Source organism: Chenopodium quinoa, unplaced genomic scaffold (genome assembly GCF_001683475.1).
Source record: "Chenopodium quinoa cultivar QQ74 unplaced genomic scaffold, ASM168347v1, whole genome shotgun sequence".
NCBI classification, from domain to species: domain Eukaryota; kingdom Viridiplantae; phylum Streptophyta; class Magnoliopsida; order Caryophyllales; family Amaranthaceae; genus Chenopodium; species Chenopodium quinoa.
The window spans coordinates 3,667,512-3,681,002 of NW_018743919.1; the positions used below are offsets into that span (position 1 = coordinate 3,667,512).

General features: G+C 34.4%; 1 protein-coding gene across 2 annotated transcripts; it reads left to right on the top strand.

The window, feature by feature from the left end:
* The first annotated feature begins 6,514 nt into the window (after positions 1-6,514).
* LOC110687434 (alkaline ceramidase-like) lies at positions 6,515-12,980 on the top strand. Of its 2 annotated transcripts, XM_021864082.1 has the most exons (4): positions 6,515-6,675; positions 9,016-10,066; positions 10,710-11,048; positions 12,041-12,980. In XM_021864082.1, the coding sequence occupies exons 3-4, from the start codon at positions 10,795-10,797 to the stop codon at positions 12,552-12,554; spliced, it is 768 nt and encodes a 255-aa protein (XP_021719774.1). In that variant the 5' UTR covers positions 6,515-6,675; positions 9,016-10,066; positions 10,710-10,794; the 3' UTR covers positions 12,555-12,980. The 2 variants fall into 2 exon arrangements, with proteins under 2 accessions (XP_021719774.1, XP_021719773.1); XM_021864081.1 differs by lacking the exon at positions 9,016-10,066 and having other exon boundaries at positions 6,516-6,675.
* The last annotated feature ends 511 nt before the right edge of the window (positions 12,981-13,491 follow it).

Below are 13,491 nucleotides of genomic sequence, written 5' to 3' on the forward strand. Positions count from 1 at the left end.
TTATTTCATGCTCTGTACTGTGTAACTTTTAAATTAGAATAATGATGTAACTATAGGCAAGTTAAATAGTTCAACCAGCACCTACCTTTTTTAAAATAAAATAAAGTGAAATACGTCACTCCGATCCACTATATATTCAACCACATACTTTGTATAACATCGACCTAATTATATATTGTAATTCGTAAAATTACATACAAATAGTTGAAGATGGCAATAATAACACAAGATCTAGCTATTATGTCATTGTATATGATCTAGTGTGTTACTTTTATAATGATCGTATTACTTGAAAATAAGCAAGTAGTGACAAATAAGCCATGAATTTATAGTACGAGTACTAGCTAGAAATGTCTTCTGATAATATTAATTTATTTAATTAATTGGTAGTTCCACACGTTTTTAATTTATCTTGTATGAACATAAACGATGGCATCATATAGTCACAATTATTTCCTATGTTTGTGCTAATACTAACACGACTACTAGAGTTGAATGCTAGAATTGTGATTTGCGAAACAATCTGTCACTCGGATCGGAGGACAAACAACTCAACTCGATATGTGTGATTGACCGATTGTATTCTTATCCACTTTTGCTTACCTTCATATATATATTTATGTTCCCTAGTATCTAGATTTTCTCTTTTGAAAAATTAGAATTTCTTGGCCAAATAGAATTTAGTTATTAAGTGCCTTGATATATTAACATTTTATTTAATTCTCTATTGAAATCACAATTAAATTTTACGTGGTCAAATTAACTCAGTAAAGGTTGTAAATAAGCAAATGGTGTAACTATTTAGAACTAAACAAAGTCATTAATCACTACACATACAATTGATACAAATGGTCAAATGGATTTATCAATTAGGAGTAACAATATAATAATGAGTAAACTAATTCAAATGAGGTTAATGATAATACATAATTATATTGGATTATTGATTGAGTTATCAAGTAGGCATGAAAATAAAAAAGGTGGTTGTTAAACAATGAGTTTACTAATGCATGGTGTTACTAACAAAGTTATTCATTACGTTACACCAATGCACCATCAGTTGGTTGATTGAGTGGCGCCATACGTACAATATAGTAGAATTGTAGAAGTAAAGCGTGCCGCCGTGGGCCGTGCCGTGCCGACAATTTCCACAAGTCGGCCCACGGCACGGCAAGGCCCACGTGCCTAGCGTGCTGTGTCGTGCCGGCCCCCCGTGTCTCCCATTTATTATTATTTTTTTTTTAATATTTGCTTTATTATTTTGTTAAAAAAATATTAATTTTATTATAAAAGTATCGTGCCTGGCGGGCCATGCCAACGGGCCGGTGTTCGTGCCGCCCGTCGTGCTCATGCCAAATTTCAATTTCCTTGTTCACGGCACGGCCCACTGGCAGTTCCACGTGCCGTGTCGTGCCGGGCCGGGCCATCTAGCGTGCCGTGCCGGGCAGCCCGCGTGCCAGCCTTACCCATGCCCAGCTTTATGTAGAAGTCCAATTGGTTTACAATGAAGTATAATCCTACCTGCATTATTATCCAACTTAAGTACTATTCCATCCGTCTCATAATACTTGACACAGTTATTATTTTCGTCCGTCCTAAAATACTTGACACGTTACTTAATATGAAATAAGACTACTAATAAAAAAATATTTTTCTATATTCTCTTTGGGACCACAAACCCCAAAACCCAATTAAATCCTTCATCTTCTCTCTCCTCACTACCCCCACCTCCCCTACTTTTTATTTTCTTATGATATAAAAATACAAAAGAGAATTCTTTATATAATAAACAAATATTTTAAATGGACCTATTTATAAGTTTCTTAAACTACGTGTCCACCCCAACGTTTCAAATATTATGGGACGGAGGGAGTAAGCGGAATATAAATTTGAGTCTTTCATTTATCTAAGTTGGGCCTTTTTTTTCATCTTATTGTCCACTAAACCCTATGAGAGTTAGGATAATTAAATGCGCCTATTTTGACGTTTATTATATGGAAATGCGGAAAATGGACGATGTCACTTAGCCAAATTATTTATGTTTGTTTTTTGTTGAAACAAAATAATGATATTTATCTGTGTCTTTGAAATATTGTGTCCAAGTTCATTGGATCTTTTCAAATTATGTCCACATACATCTTGTCTAAAAAAACATTAAACTCTTCATTGTTCCAAGCCACTCTACAGATAAGCTAATCTTGGTGATTGTCTTTAAAAATAAACAAAAAGTATTACGTAAAAAGGATTAAGCTTTATTATGATTTGTCTTAAAACTTTATTATGATTAACACAAAGTTTCATATGTGGCTGGTCACACCGTGTGAACGGGGTTACTTCGTCAGTGTTGTAAGGGTTATTTGGTTGGTGTTATAGGAGTTACTCATATAGGAGTACTACTGTTGAAGCTTAAGAGTTTTGATGATAATGAATAAAAGCAAACTTCAACTAATGTGATTTTTCTAAGTGTTGTAACTAGAACAGGTGAAGTTGACTTTGGAAGTGGAAGAGTAATCTGTCTATGGAGACACAAGGAGAATCCAAGGAAAGTTAAAGAAAGTAGAAGAAGAGTTCCTCAGTAGAACTAACTGAGTTCCCCAACAGGAACATGAAGAGGAGCTCTCTAACAGAAGCTTAACAGCAAGTTGAGAAGATTGACTTGGTCTGCGTTGAAGGCAGCAAGTTCCATAAGAACTTGGTCTGCGAAGTTCCAACAAGACGCTGGAGAGTGAAGGACAGCAGGAACTCAATCATGGTCTGCGTGAAGCCCAAGTATCCTTAACGTACAACGATTGATGAGATAATCTAACTAGAGAATATAAGTCTTTTTGTTAAGTTTATTTATCTAAGGATTATTGTAAATATGTTAAGTTATTTTATGCATGAAATTTATTAAACGTGTGACAAAGCTTGGCAAGCTTAAAAATGGAAATTTTATAAAAGATAAGTTTTCAATTTATGAAAAAGATTTTCTAAAAAGATTTTATAGAATCTGGTTTTACATGATATTATTCTTTTCATAAATTATATCTTTGATAAATTTTCTAAAAAGATTTACATAAAACGTGTTTTATGAAATTAGTAGTTTTATAATTTCAATCTTTTGAAAACCCTACTTTACATACGAGTACTTCTTGTATATAAAGTAGAATTTATAATTTACACAACTTGTGAGTTTATGCATGAAGAATCTGAAGAGAGCTCTTAAGTGTAAGTTTGCCAAGTCTAAACTTCGGATTCCATGTGTAGCTTTCCTATCACATATTAGAGTTAAGAGTTTGTATTGTTTTGGTTTGGGCGAGTGTTTAGCTTATTGCATACAGATTGTAAGCTTCTAGATTGAAGCTGAGTGAGTAGAGATTCTGGGAGTGTCGAGTAGAATCTAAGTCTTGGATTTAGATTGGGTAGCATAAGGTCCTATCATGTAGCAAGTTCAGTAACTTGTGAGAAAGGTCTGATTATAATAGGTTGTAACTAGGAGAGTTTGCCCTATTATAGTGAAGTGTTTTGGTGTTTGAAATCCTTGGAGGGTCGAGGTTTTACTTCTAGTTGGGCCTAGGAAAGTTTTCTCGTAAAATCTTGTGTGCTTTGCTAAGTTCCTTTATATTTTATTTTAATTCCGCAAAAGTAGTTGATGTATTCATTTTATATATTATTTTATCCCCGTCCCGTGATCATAGTTAGGAGTATTTTTGGCTCTTTAGAGCCAATTTTATTACTAATATGTGTTTTCTAGTGTTTTCGTAGTTGTGGTATTATTCTACAGGAAACTGCAGATTTGGGAACATTTCCGGCACTTAGTGGAGCCACCGCGAGCATTGGAGACGAGACGCATTTCTATGATCGTATTCCGAAGCCCAGGACCGTATTTGAGGAATCAATCCGGTGATTAAGGGCTCAATGAGGAGATTTGGAGCTTGGGCAATTCGATACAAGAAGGATGACGAATTGGGCTAAGGTAATAAGGCCCAAAGGACGAAGAAGAGTAAGCCCAAGCATCCGCCCGACCGGGCAGTGCCCTCGCCCTGAGGCGCGCCCGGCCGGGCGAGAGGAGAAGACCATAGGGCGAAGGTTCGCCCGGATGCGCGCCCGACCGGGCGCGAGCAACGCACATTATAGGAAATAGGCGCGCCCGGCCGGGCGATGCCTCGCCTGGCCGGGCGCGTGTTCTATTTAGAATTTTTATTTTCGTTTCTCTTTTTCTTTATTGAGGATTTTAATTTAGTATAAATACGCTTTTGTTAAGTGAGTTTAGGGGCGTCTTTGACACGGACGACTTTTCTTTCTCTCTTCCTTTCTCTCTCCTTCTTACTTTCTCTCTCTATACTTTATCTCTCTACACACTCTTGATTTATAGAATTCATTATTTTCCTTAATTTTGGTAACGATTTCTTCCCTCTTTATTTTCAATAATTTAATTGCTTTGACTTAATTATGTTTTCTTTAATTGCTTTGCTTAGCTTAATATTAAATATGTGTGAGTAGTTTAATTCTAGGGTTGTGGGGATCCATGAATAGTACGAAGGGGTAATTGTTTATTGTTAATGGTTAATGATTGATTAATTTCCTATTGATTGATTTAATGTTATGCAATTAGATTTGCGCAGATTTAATTGTATGAGTTTTGCAATATTGATTCGAGAGATGAGAATCGATGTTTAGGCTTAGTTTCAATAGGCATGTTAATCTATTAATGGTTAGGTCGAGATTCGAGAGATGAGATTTAATACCAGTAGATTAATTATGTGATTATAATACGTAGCGACAGCCCTTTATAATCTGGTTAATTTATGCATTGATAATTGATCGTATGATTTACCCTGGAGTATTATTTATTGGTGAACCTATACCCTAGAGCTTTTTATTATTGATTATTCCTTTGATTTATTTGCTTAGTTTTATTATTAGTTTAATTCACACAAACACAAATTTGGTTACTTAATAGTTTAGATTATAATCGTTGATTAGGAATAAAAGAACACTGTTTCCCTGTGGATTCGACCCTGCTTCCCTATCTGCTTTAGTTAGAGGACTTAGGAATTTCTTTTGATTGGGTGATACGACTAAATCCTGTCAGTAGTCAATAGGAACTCACATACAATTCACCCCCCCTTTTGTAGTGTTCGTCTCAACTAATAGCTACCCACAAGATTCAAACTTACAACCACTAATTCTAAAATTAACTGACTTGTAACCAAGTTATGTCATATGTTATGATAAATTTTAAATACAAAATATTAATATGTAATGAATGACAATATGAATAACAAATTTAATATAGGAACATGAGTCATAAATGAAAACATATTTTGATAATCAACCCCATGTTCCCATGTAAATGTGTTATGACCCGAGGCATTGTCCGGGCCTAAATACTACGAAGTAGTTTTTAATTATAGATGTGCTTTAATAATTGAATAATTGGCAATTGAACATAACATTTCGCTTATCTAGGCATTATAGTACTATATTTTATGCTGTCAACTACTATAATATTCTGAGGTCAAGGAGTGAAGGGATAGTTTAGTCTTTCCATCTCTCCCTTGAGTGGCGGAGGTTCGATCCTCAACCCCCTTTTGTGATAGGAGGCTTCAGTATCTTACCGTTAAAAATAAAAATTTACTATTGTATAAATATCCCATAAGGAAGAAAGTGAGAAGATCCTTGTGTATGTGACACCAAACACATTACCCCAACCCCCTCAATTTCTCACTCTAATTTTTTTTTATACACAATCTAACACTATCACACCCGTTGTAAGGTCACCAGGTACGGTGACGACATTACTTAAGGGTGTTTTTTTTTTTTAAAAAAAATAAAATGTAAAACTCAAATATTAGAATTTTTTTATTTTTTTATTTTTTATTTTATTTTTTATTTTTTTTAAAGTGATGTTACTTTGTTAAAATAAGTACAAAAACTTTTTGGTTTTCTCATTTACCTTTTCATTTAGTGATAACAAATGTAAAATCTTCATGCAATTTTCTCTAAAATGATCTCTCACATCATAAGTAAAATAAAATCTATGCTCTTGGAGACACTATAATCTCCCTCTTTGGTGCATAAATGGTAGGGATTTATTATCCACCTAACACTTGAGTACTTGATGACTTGATAGCAATTAGCAAATATAATCATTGTATCCAATTTGTGGATAGGAGGACTCTTTTTTTTTTTTTTTTTTTTCCTCTTCATCATTTGTATCTTTTTGATAATTTTATCTATAATTTTTTATATCCCATTAATAATGTTTTATTTATAAAATTTAACTCTACATACTGGTATTGATTAATACTTTGTAGATTTTAAATTTGAGTAAGTTTTAGAATGACTCTAAATACACGGGCATTATCATAGTATCCTCAATGTATCGCGTCATGTTGTGTTATTTTTCCAAAACCTCTAGACATGGGCCGCTTTTATGACCCATGTCGACCCACATGTTAGCACCGGGCTGCCAAATCCAGTCTCAACTATTGGCCCAAACCCGAATTGCATCTGCATGTCCCAAAAACAGAAACAACGAATAAGAAATTTTTCTTAGAATTCCCAAATTACAGCCAAAAATGGAAGGAGAAAAAAAACCGATGTCTAAAGTCGATCTCTTTCTCTCTCTTCCCCTGAAAAATTGATGCGAATACAAAGTAAAAATGAGTGATCTCATCTCTTCTTAGAAAGGTAAGTATACGAATTTTCTTTTTATGTATTTAATCGAATACTTTCCCTTTTTATCGATTGTAGAATTGATGGGTGTGTATAATTAGATTATTGTCTTTTTTTTTTTTGGTAAATTTGGTATGAATTGAATATAATTGTTAGCTTGATTTTTTTTTTTTGTTTAAATATTTATTTACAATTAGTTTATGTGAGAAAGACTTGTAATCATTTAGTTCTTAAATTTTCTGGGGTTGCAATCATTGGGGTTGATTTGTGTTTTAGATGTAGCCTTAAAAGATTGCATTTTGAGTATGATCCTGATTTTCAACATCTATGAATTTTTGGGTATTGATGATTAATCATAGGAAGCATAGGAGGAGGAATTTTGGATTTTTACTTATTTTAGAAATCTTTTTTCATTTTTTGGTTTGGTGGGTATGTGCTTGGATTGTGTTACGAGGGTGGAGTGTTTTTATTGATGGATCAAACATTGACATTGTATGCTACACTAGCTGTCACCTGCCCGGTTGGCGGTTGCGATGTTGAAGATCATATGTTTGGATCATTTGGGTTTGCTTGGAGTAAGATTATGGTACATTTGGTTTGTTCATTTGATTTTTGTCCGGTTGAGAAGTTGGTGGTTATGAAAAGCAATATTTGTGGGGAATCTTTTGTGAATTTCAGTGTGCTTTTAGATTGATGCATGATGTAAATAGGAATTCGTGGCAAATGCTTGTTTGGGGCCCTTTGGTATTTATTTAAATTTAAATGAAAATAATCCTGATTAGGCATGTTGAAGAACATTGTGTATATAGGAAAATTAATGTTTGAATAACTATAGTGAAGGGAAAGGAGGGGAAGGAAGAAGAAGGATGGAAGAGAATGTGAGGTGAGGGTAGGGAAAGAGGGATTTGGTTCATTAAAGGGGAAGGAAAATGGATGCCTCCATTTCCTTTCTCTTCCCTTGCCCTATTTCTTATCCAAATAAGTGACAATGTATCCTTTTTTTTCTTCACATTCTCTTGATCTCTTTCCTCCCCTTTCCCTCCAAATCTTGCTATCCAAACACAGTGTTAAGGGAATAAGGGGAAAGGGTGAAGCAATTAAACTCGTGGCTTTCAGGTGTATGATCTAATTTGAATTTTGGTCTTATCAAGTGTAAAGCTGTATCTAAGTGTATTAAGATGAAGAACCTAATTGACTAATTAGCATAAGCAGCAATTAATTGGAGGGGAGCTCTACAAAAAAAACAATTGCCACTACATAACTCATCCAAACGTGACCTATAATTTTGCTATGTAATTAAAAATCTAAAATAGGACCTATATTTGTGATTTTAGCGTGATAAACTCTTGTAGGTTAGGTTGGCTTTAAAATAAACAAGTGAACGTAGAATGTACTTCAGGTCATGTAGGTGTTAGGAGAGATGGCTGAACATGACTCTATGTAGGAGATATACTACCATAATGTGCCCCTTTATGATCCACACATATTTTGTAGTTTCTTTGTTTGCAATATTACTCGTTGGCTCTGACTAAGGTAACAACGATAGCCACTATGACTTTTGTTTTCCTATCAGAGGGAGGAAAAGCCTGTGCTTCCTACTTTCTTCCCACCTTTTTGTTTGATGGAGTCGTTAAGGACTTATATGAGCAGTAGATTCTTTCTTTTCGATGTTATGTACACTGTTGACCTAATGATGTGTTCTAATTCATATTAGAGCAAGAAGTCAATTAAAACCACCACCACCTCCATGGAACCACCTAAATTTATCTAAGCCCTTGTAGATTTTAGGATTTCAATGTGTATGCTGGGGTATTTCTTATCAACTCAGATTAGCAAAGAAGCTGTTGACCCTGTGGTTATTGAATAATGTTAAATCAAACAAAGTTTATGGGGGGTTGGGGTTGCCATACAAGAGTTTTGGATTCGTATCATTGTGTGCAAATTGGTATGAATTAGTTGAATGTGATTTCATTCTTTCTAAAGCTGTCTTATTCAAATTACTTTTGGGTTGAAGTATGTAATAACATCTTTTATGTCAAGAAACTGATATTTCAAGGTTTTGTGAAGATGTTTATAAATTTCATCTGTGGAACTTAGTATCTTCTTTCTTTGTCACTTGTTACTTTATCAGTGACACCTTTGGTGACAAAACCTATTGCTTCATACTTTCTCTACTAGTCTACATTGAGGTTGCTTGTGTTATCCTGCCGAAATCTGTTATATATATATTTTTTTTGGATGAACTGTTAAGAATTAATCTATCTAGTGATGTATGGATAGTTGTTGAATTCTGGTTACTTTTGCTCTTAATGGATCCAAACACAACATTTTGAGATCCATCTTCGTTGAACTCAGGTAACAGAGAAAATATGGTTAATGCTTGGAGTTTGGACGAGATAATGTAATACTCAGGTGCAGATTTTTATTCTCATTATGCTGGAGAGTGAAGTGTCCAAATTGGGGTTTTCAGGGGTCTGCTTCAGTTTGGAGTCACAAAATGTAATTCATCTAATTGTATCGAGTGTTGATGAGGAATCTAACTGGTTAAGTAGCCAGTGGTGGCAATTTGGCAAGGGAGCACTTCAGAGTTAGGAAGAATAGGCGTCACCATGATTTCTCATCTTCACCTTTAATGTTTGTTCTCCGTTTATAGTCATGAAAGAACATGTCCTTTCAATTATCTATTCTTTCCATCAGTGTTACCTAGTACTCCATTCCCCTTGCGAATTGCTTATTGGGAAAGCGCATATTGGAACACGTATATTGGTCTGCTGGAAGTCGGAAACTTTTGGGCTAGTTGTCAATATTATTAGGTAGCATATTGCGATCTTGTACTTGTTTCTTCATACCAAAGCGTACTACGTATTAGGTAGATTCCTTCACTATTTAGAGGATTTTGATTGGCAGTAGATTCTTCATTTTAGCAGTGTTTTGTACATTGGTGTCTTAACTAATACTTTCTCCGTTATTTTTTAGTTGACACGTTTCTTTTATCACGTTTTCCAACACATGATTTTAACAGTTTATAACTCTTATTAGCAACATGTAAATATTATAATAAGTTGATATTAATAAATATTACATTAAGACGATTTAAACAAATTCCCACATGAATATGTTTTATCATATTTATAAATCACAAAGCTAGTCAAAGTAAAATTTGTAACTAGTGTCAAAAGTCAAAACGTGTCAACTAAAAAAGAACAGAGAAAGTATGTTCTTGTTGATTGATTAGAATTATTATGACAACCTCTGTCATACCCAAAAATCCTTATAAAAAAGAAGTATTGAAGCATTGGCAGACTCCGCAGAGTTTTGGGAGACAAAGTAACAAACATACCCCTAATCAATCGAGAATTTAAGAGTGACTACTAAGAGCTTCTGATTGATGAAGTTTACTATAGAGGTAAGGAAAACATAAATGATTTAAGGGTGGTCATTTTTAGTTGATCTTATATGCTTGCTTTGCTGTTCACTTTACATCTGTGTATGCATTTGTTGATGATTGAGGATTCATTTTTCTGTGGCTGTTGTATCATATGCCAATTAATGCATAGGAATTATTTTTTTTTTTGTAATATTATTTGAATCTATCAATATCTATGTATTTGTTTCATTATAATTTGATGTACAGCAGATTCCTTAGAACTGAAGCTTTAGTTTAAGATCATTTTACTCAAATATTTTGTGTTTGAATCTAGGACAAATATATGAAAGACATCAAACAAAAGGGAACCTTTCATAAAGTTCTAGGATCCTTTTTTGCTTTGAATGCTTACTATTTTTTTTATTGACTTAAAGCATAGAGATATATGATCACCTTTGCTTGTTAGGAGGTATTTTTATTGCTTGTTGATATTTTTAAGCTTTTGCACCTTTCAGGAATTGCATTACTCATGCTGTGAACTTGCTTTAAAAAATTTATCATCAAATAATCATTTCTCATGTTACCAACTTTTGAAGATCATGTTTGTTAAATGCATTTTTTCGACCGGAAATGGAGGGAATATGTTTTTATTCTATTCTAAATATGAGGCCTTTATTTGCAGGAATAGGTTGGAGATCATAAAAGCTCTGCAAGGTCTTGAATAAGCAATTCATAAAGACCAACATTGTGGTTCACACTTTGGATCAATGGATGCTGAACTGTTAAACTTTTGGGGCCCAGTCACATCCTCTATTGACTGGTGTGAAAAAAATTATGTTTGTTCATCTTATATTGCAGAGTTTTACAACACAATTTCAAATGTACCAGCCATCATTTTGGCTGTCATTGGCCTCGTAATTGCCTTGAGTCAGGGTTTTGAGAAGAGATTTACTGTTCTTCACCTTTCAAATATGACACTTGCAATGGGGAGCATATTGTTCCATGGAACACTGCAACGTGTGTAAGTAGCTTATTTTTTTTTCTCCTACAATTATCATGTTTTTTTTACCCTAAGTTGTTGGTTATGATTCTACAACATTGCATCTAATGGTATAATTTGGGCATTTAATAGTTCATGACTTCCTTGGTCTGACTAGTTGACAGCTTGATGCTATCTAATGCACCTCGAGTTTTTGGTTTATGGATATCGAGTGTTTGATTTGCCAGGCAACTATATCGATGGGATAATTTTTTTTTGCTTTACTTTTTGTGTCTTCCTTCTTATGCATCTTTCCCACTCTTAATTTTTGACTCATTCTGATGAATCTTGATCGATTCTGCTGTATTGTGCTCATTGCTTCATTTTTAATACCCTTTTTGGAGTCTGATTGAGATATCTGGCATTGGTAGCATCGGTCGACAGTGTATTGACACTTGAATGGACAAAGTCCTACTTTTGGAATGTTTGTTTATGGTAGAACCAGGTTTTGGGTTTTACCTATCTACACCTTTGGTTTTGCTTAATTTTCTTTTTGCTTCAACTGTTGTTTGTTTGTGGGTGTGTGTGTTTCTCCTTTTATTTCATGATTCACTTATTAATTCTGACTAAATAGTAGTCCTCATGACTGCTTTTAAAATCTTCATGGTAATATTCACTCTCCTGAGTTTCTGAAGTAGTTTACTAATAATAATGGAAATCTTCATTCCCTTGTATCAACTCCTTGAAAATAAAAACGCTGTAGATACAACACTAGCAAGTTAGATTTGGACCATGAGGTTTTCTGCTCGTGGGTCTAGCTAAAGGGTGAAGTTGGCTACAGCTCTTTAGTATAGATTAAGCTCAAGTGAGGAGCTATGAGTCTTCGAGTATGTGATGCCATCAGTGCCAAAAAAGCTAATTTGTACCCTCCCACTCCCTCCCCTTCCCCACTAAACAGGATTGCAGCTTCTGGATCGTTTGGAAAAAAATCTTTATTATCCGTGCATGATACATCTCTGCTATTTGTTTTACAGGCAACAACAAAGTGATGAAACTCCAATGGTTTGGGAAATGCTCCTCTATATCTACATTCTGTATTCACCTGATTGGCATTACCGAAGCACAATGCCCACATTCCTCTTCCTCTATGGTGTTATTTTTGCCATTGTTCATTCAGTATTTCATTTCAAGATTAGTTTTAAAGTTCATTATGCTGTGCTCTGCCTCCTTTGCATCCCTAGGATGTACAAATACTACATCCACACAGAGGATCCTGCAGCCAAGCGTCTAGCAAACCTGTATGTGATCACTTTATTCCTTGCAAGCCTGTGTTGGGTTTGTGACCGTGTTTTCTGCGAGCATATCTCTGCTTGGCCTATTAATCCACAAGGACATGCTTTATGGCACATCTTCATGGGCTTTAACTCCTACTTTGCAAATGCATTTCTGATGTTTTGCCGTGCTCAGCAGCGAGGTTGGGGTCCAAAGATTGTTCATTTCTTGGGTCTTGTTCCCTATGTGAAGATTGAGAAACCAAAATCTCAATGAGCTAGACATAATTACACAAAGCTGGTTGAACCTTCTTATGTACTCTGCAGTTAAGGGGCATCTCTACCTGATAAAACCTACTCAGAAGGGACTGTTTACGTAGACTGTTCTGAAGTTTACCTTGCAAACTATAACCATCCTTAAAACAGTAGATGGTTACAGGCAATTCTGTCGAAGCAAATATTCAGCATTTTTTTGTTTTTATATTAGGATCTAGATTAGTCGAAGCTATGGACAGTTTTTTTGTTAGAACTCAAGTATAGGTTCTATAGTTTACAGTTTACTATGTTTATGTCGTCTTTATTTGATGGAAATTGTTAAATTCTTGATTCTCTTGTCAGCTTACTGATACCCAGATTCTGAAAATTCTTGTTTATGCAAGCTTTTCGTGATTTATATAATTACAAATGTTAATTTATTCATTTACATATATAGATGACAATGAGATTCTGATAATTTACTTTGTTTCCTTGTATTGACGAATGTTTTGTCGATCTGCTCTACTGATAGTTGCCTGTCTGGTTGAGCTTATAGTACTGTACAAGTGATGCTGAAACTCAGTTGGGTGACTTGGATCATATTGTGAATTTGGTAGGGATATGACTATATGATAATGACTTTTGGTACTGTTGGTTGGAACTCTTATATGACATCTTTTGTGTTTTAGTTGTTTGTAATTAAAATCTTCATAAATGGTACTCAAAACTTAAGATCACATCCCATATACTTTTTCACGATATATTTTTTATTGATTAGAGGCTTGACCCATTGAATAACTCACTAATTAGCTGATTTTGTCGTTCTTATGCAAAGTTTAATACCGATACCCATCTGTATAACAAATCACTGATAATTCAAAACTGCTTTAGAGGTTTACAGAAAATGGCAATAAAATGTGATTTATCAATAATTTTTCCTGAGAATATTATTAAGTTGT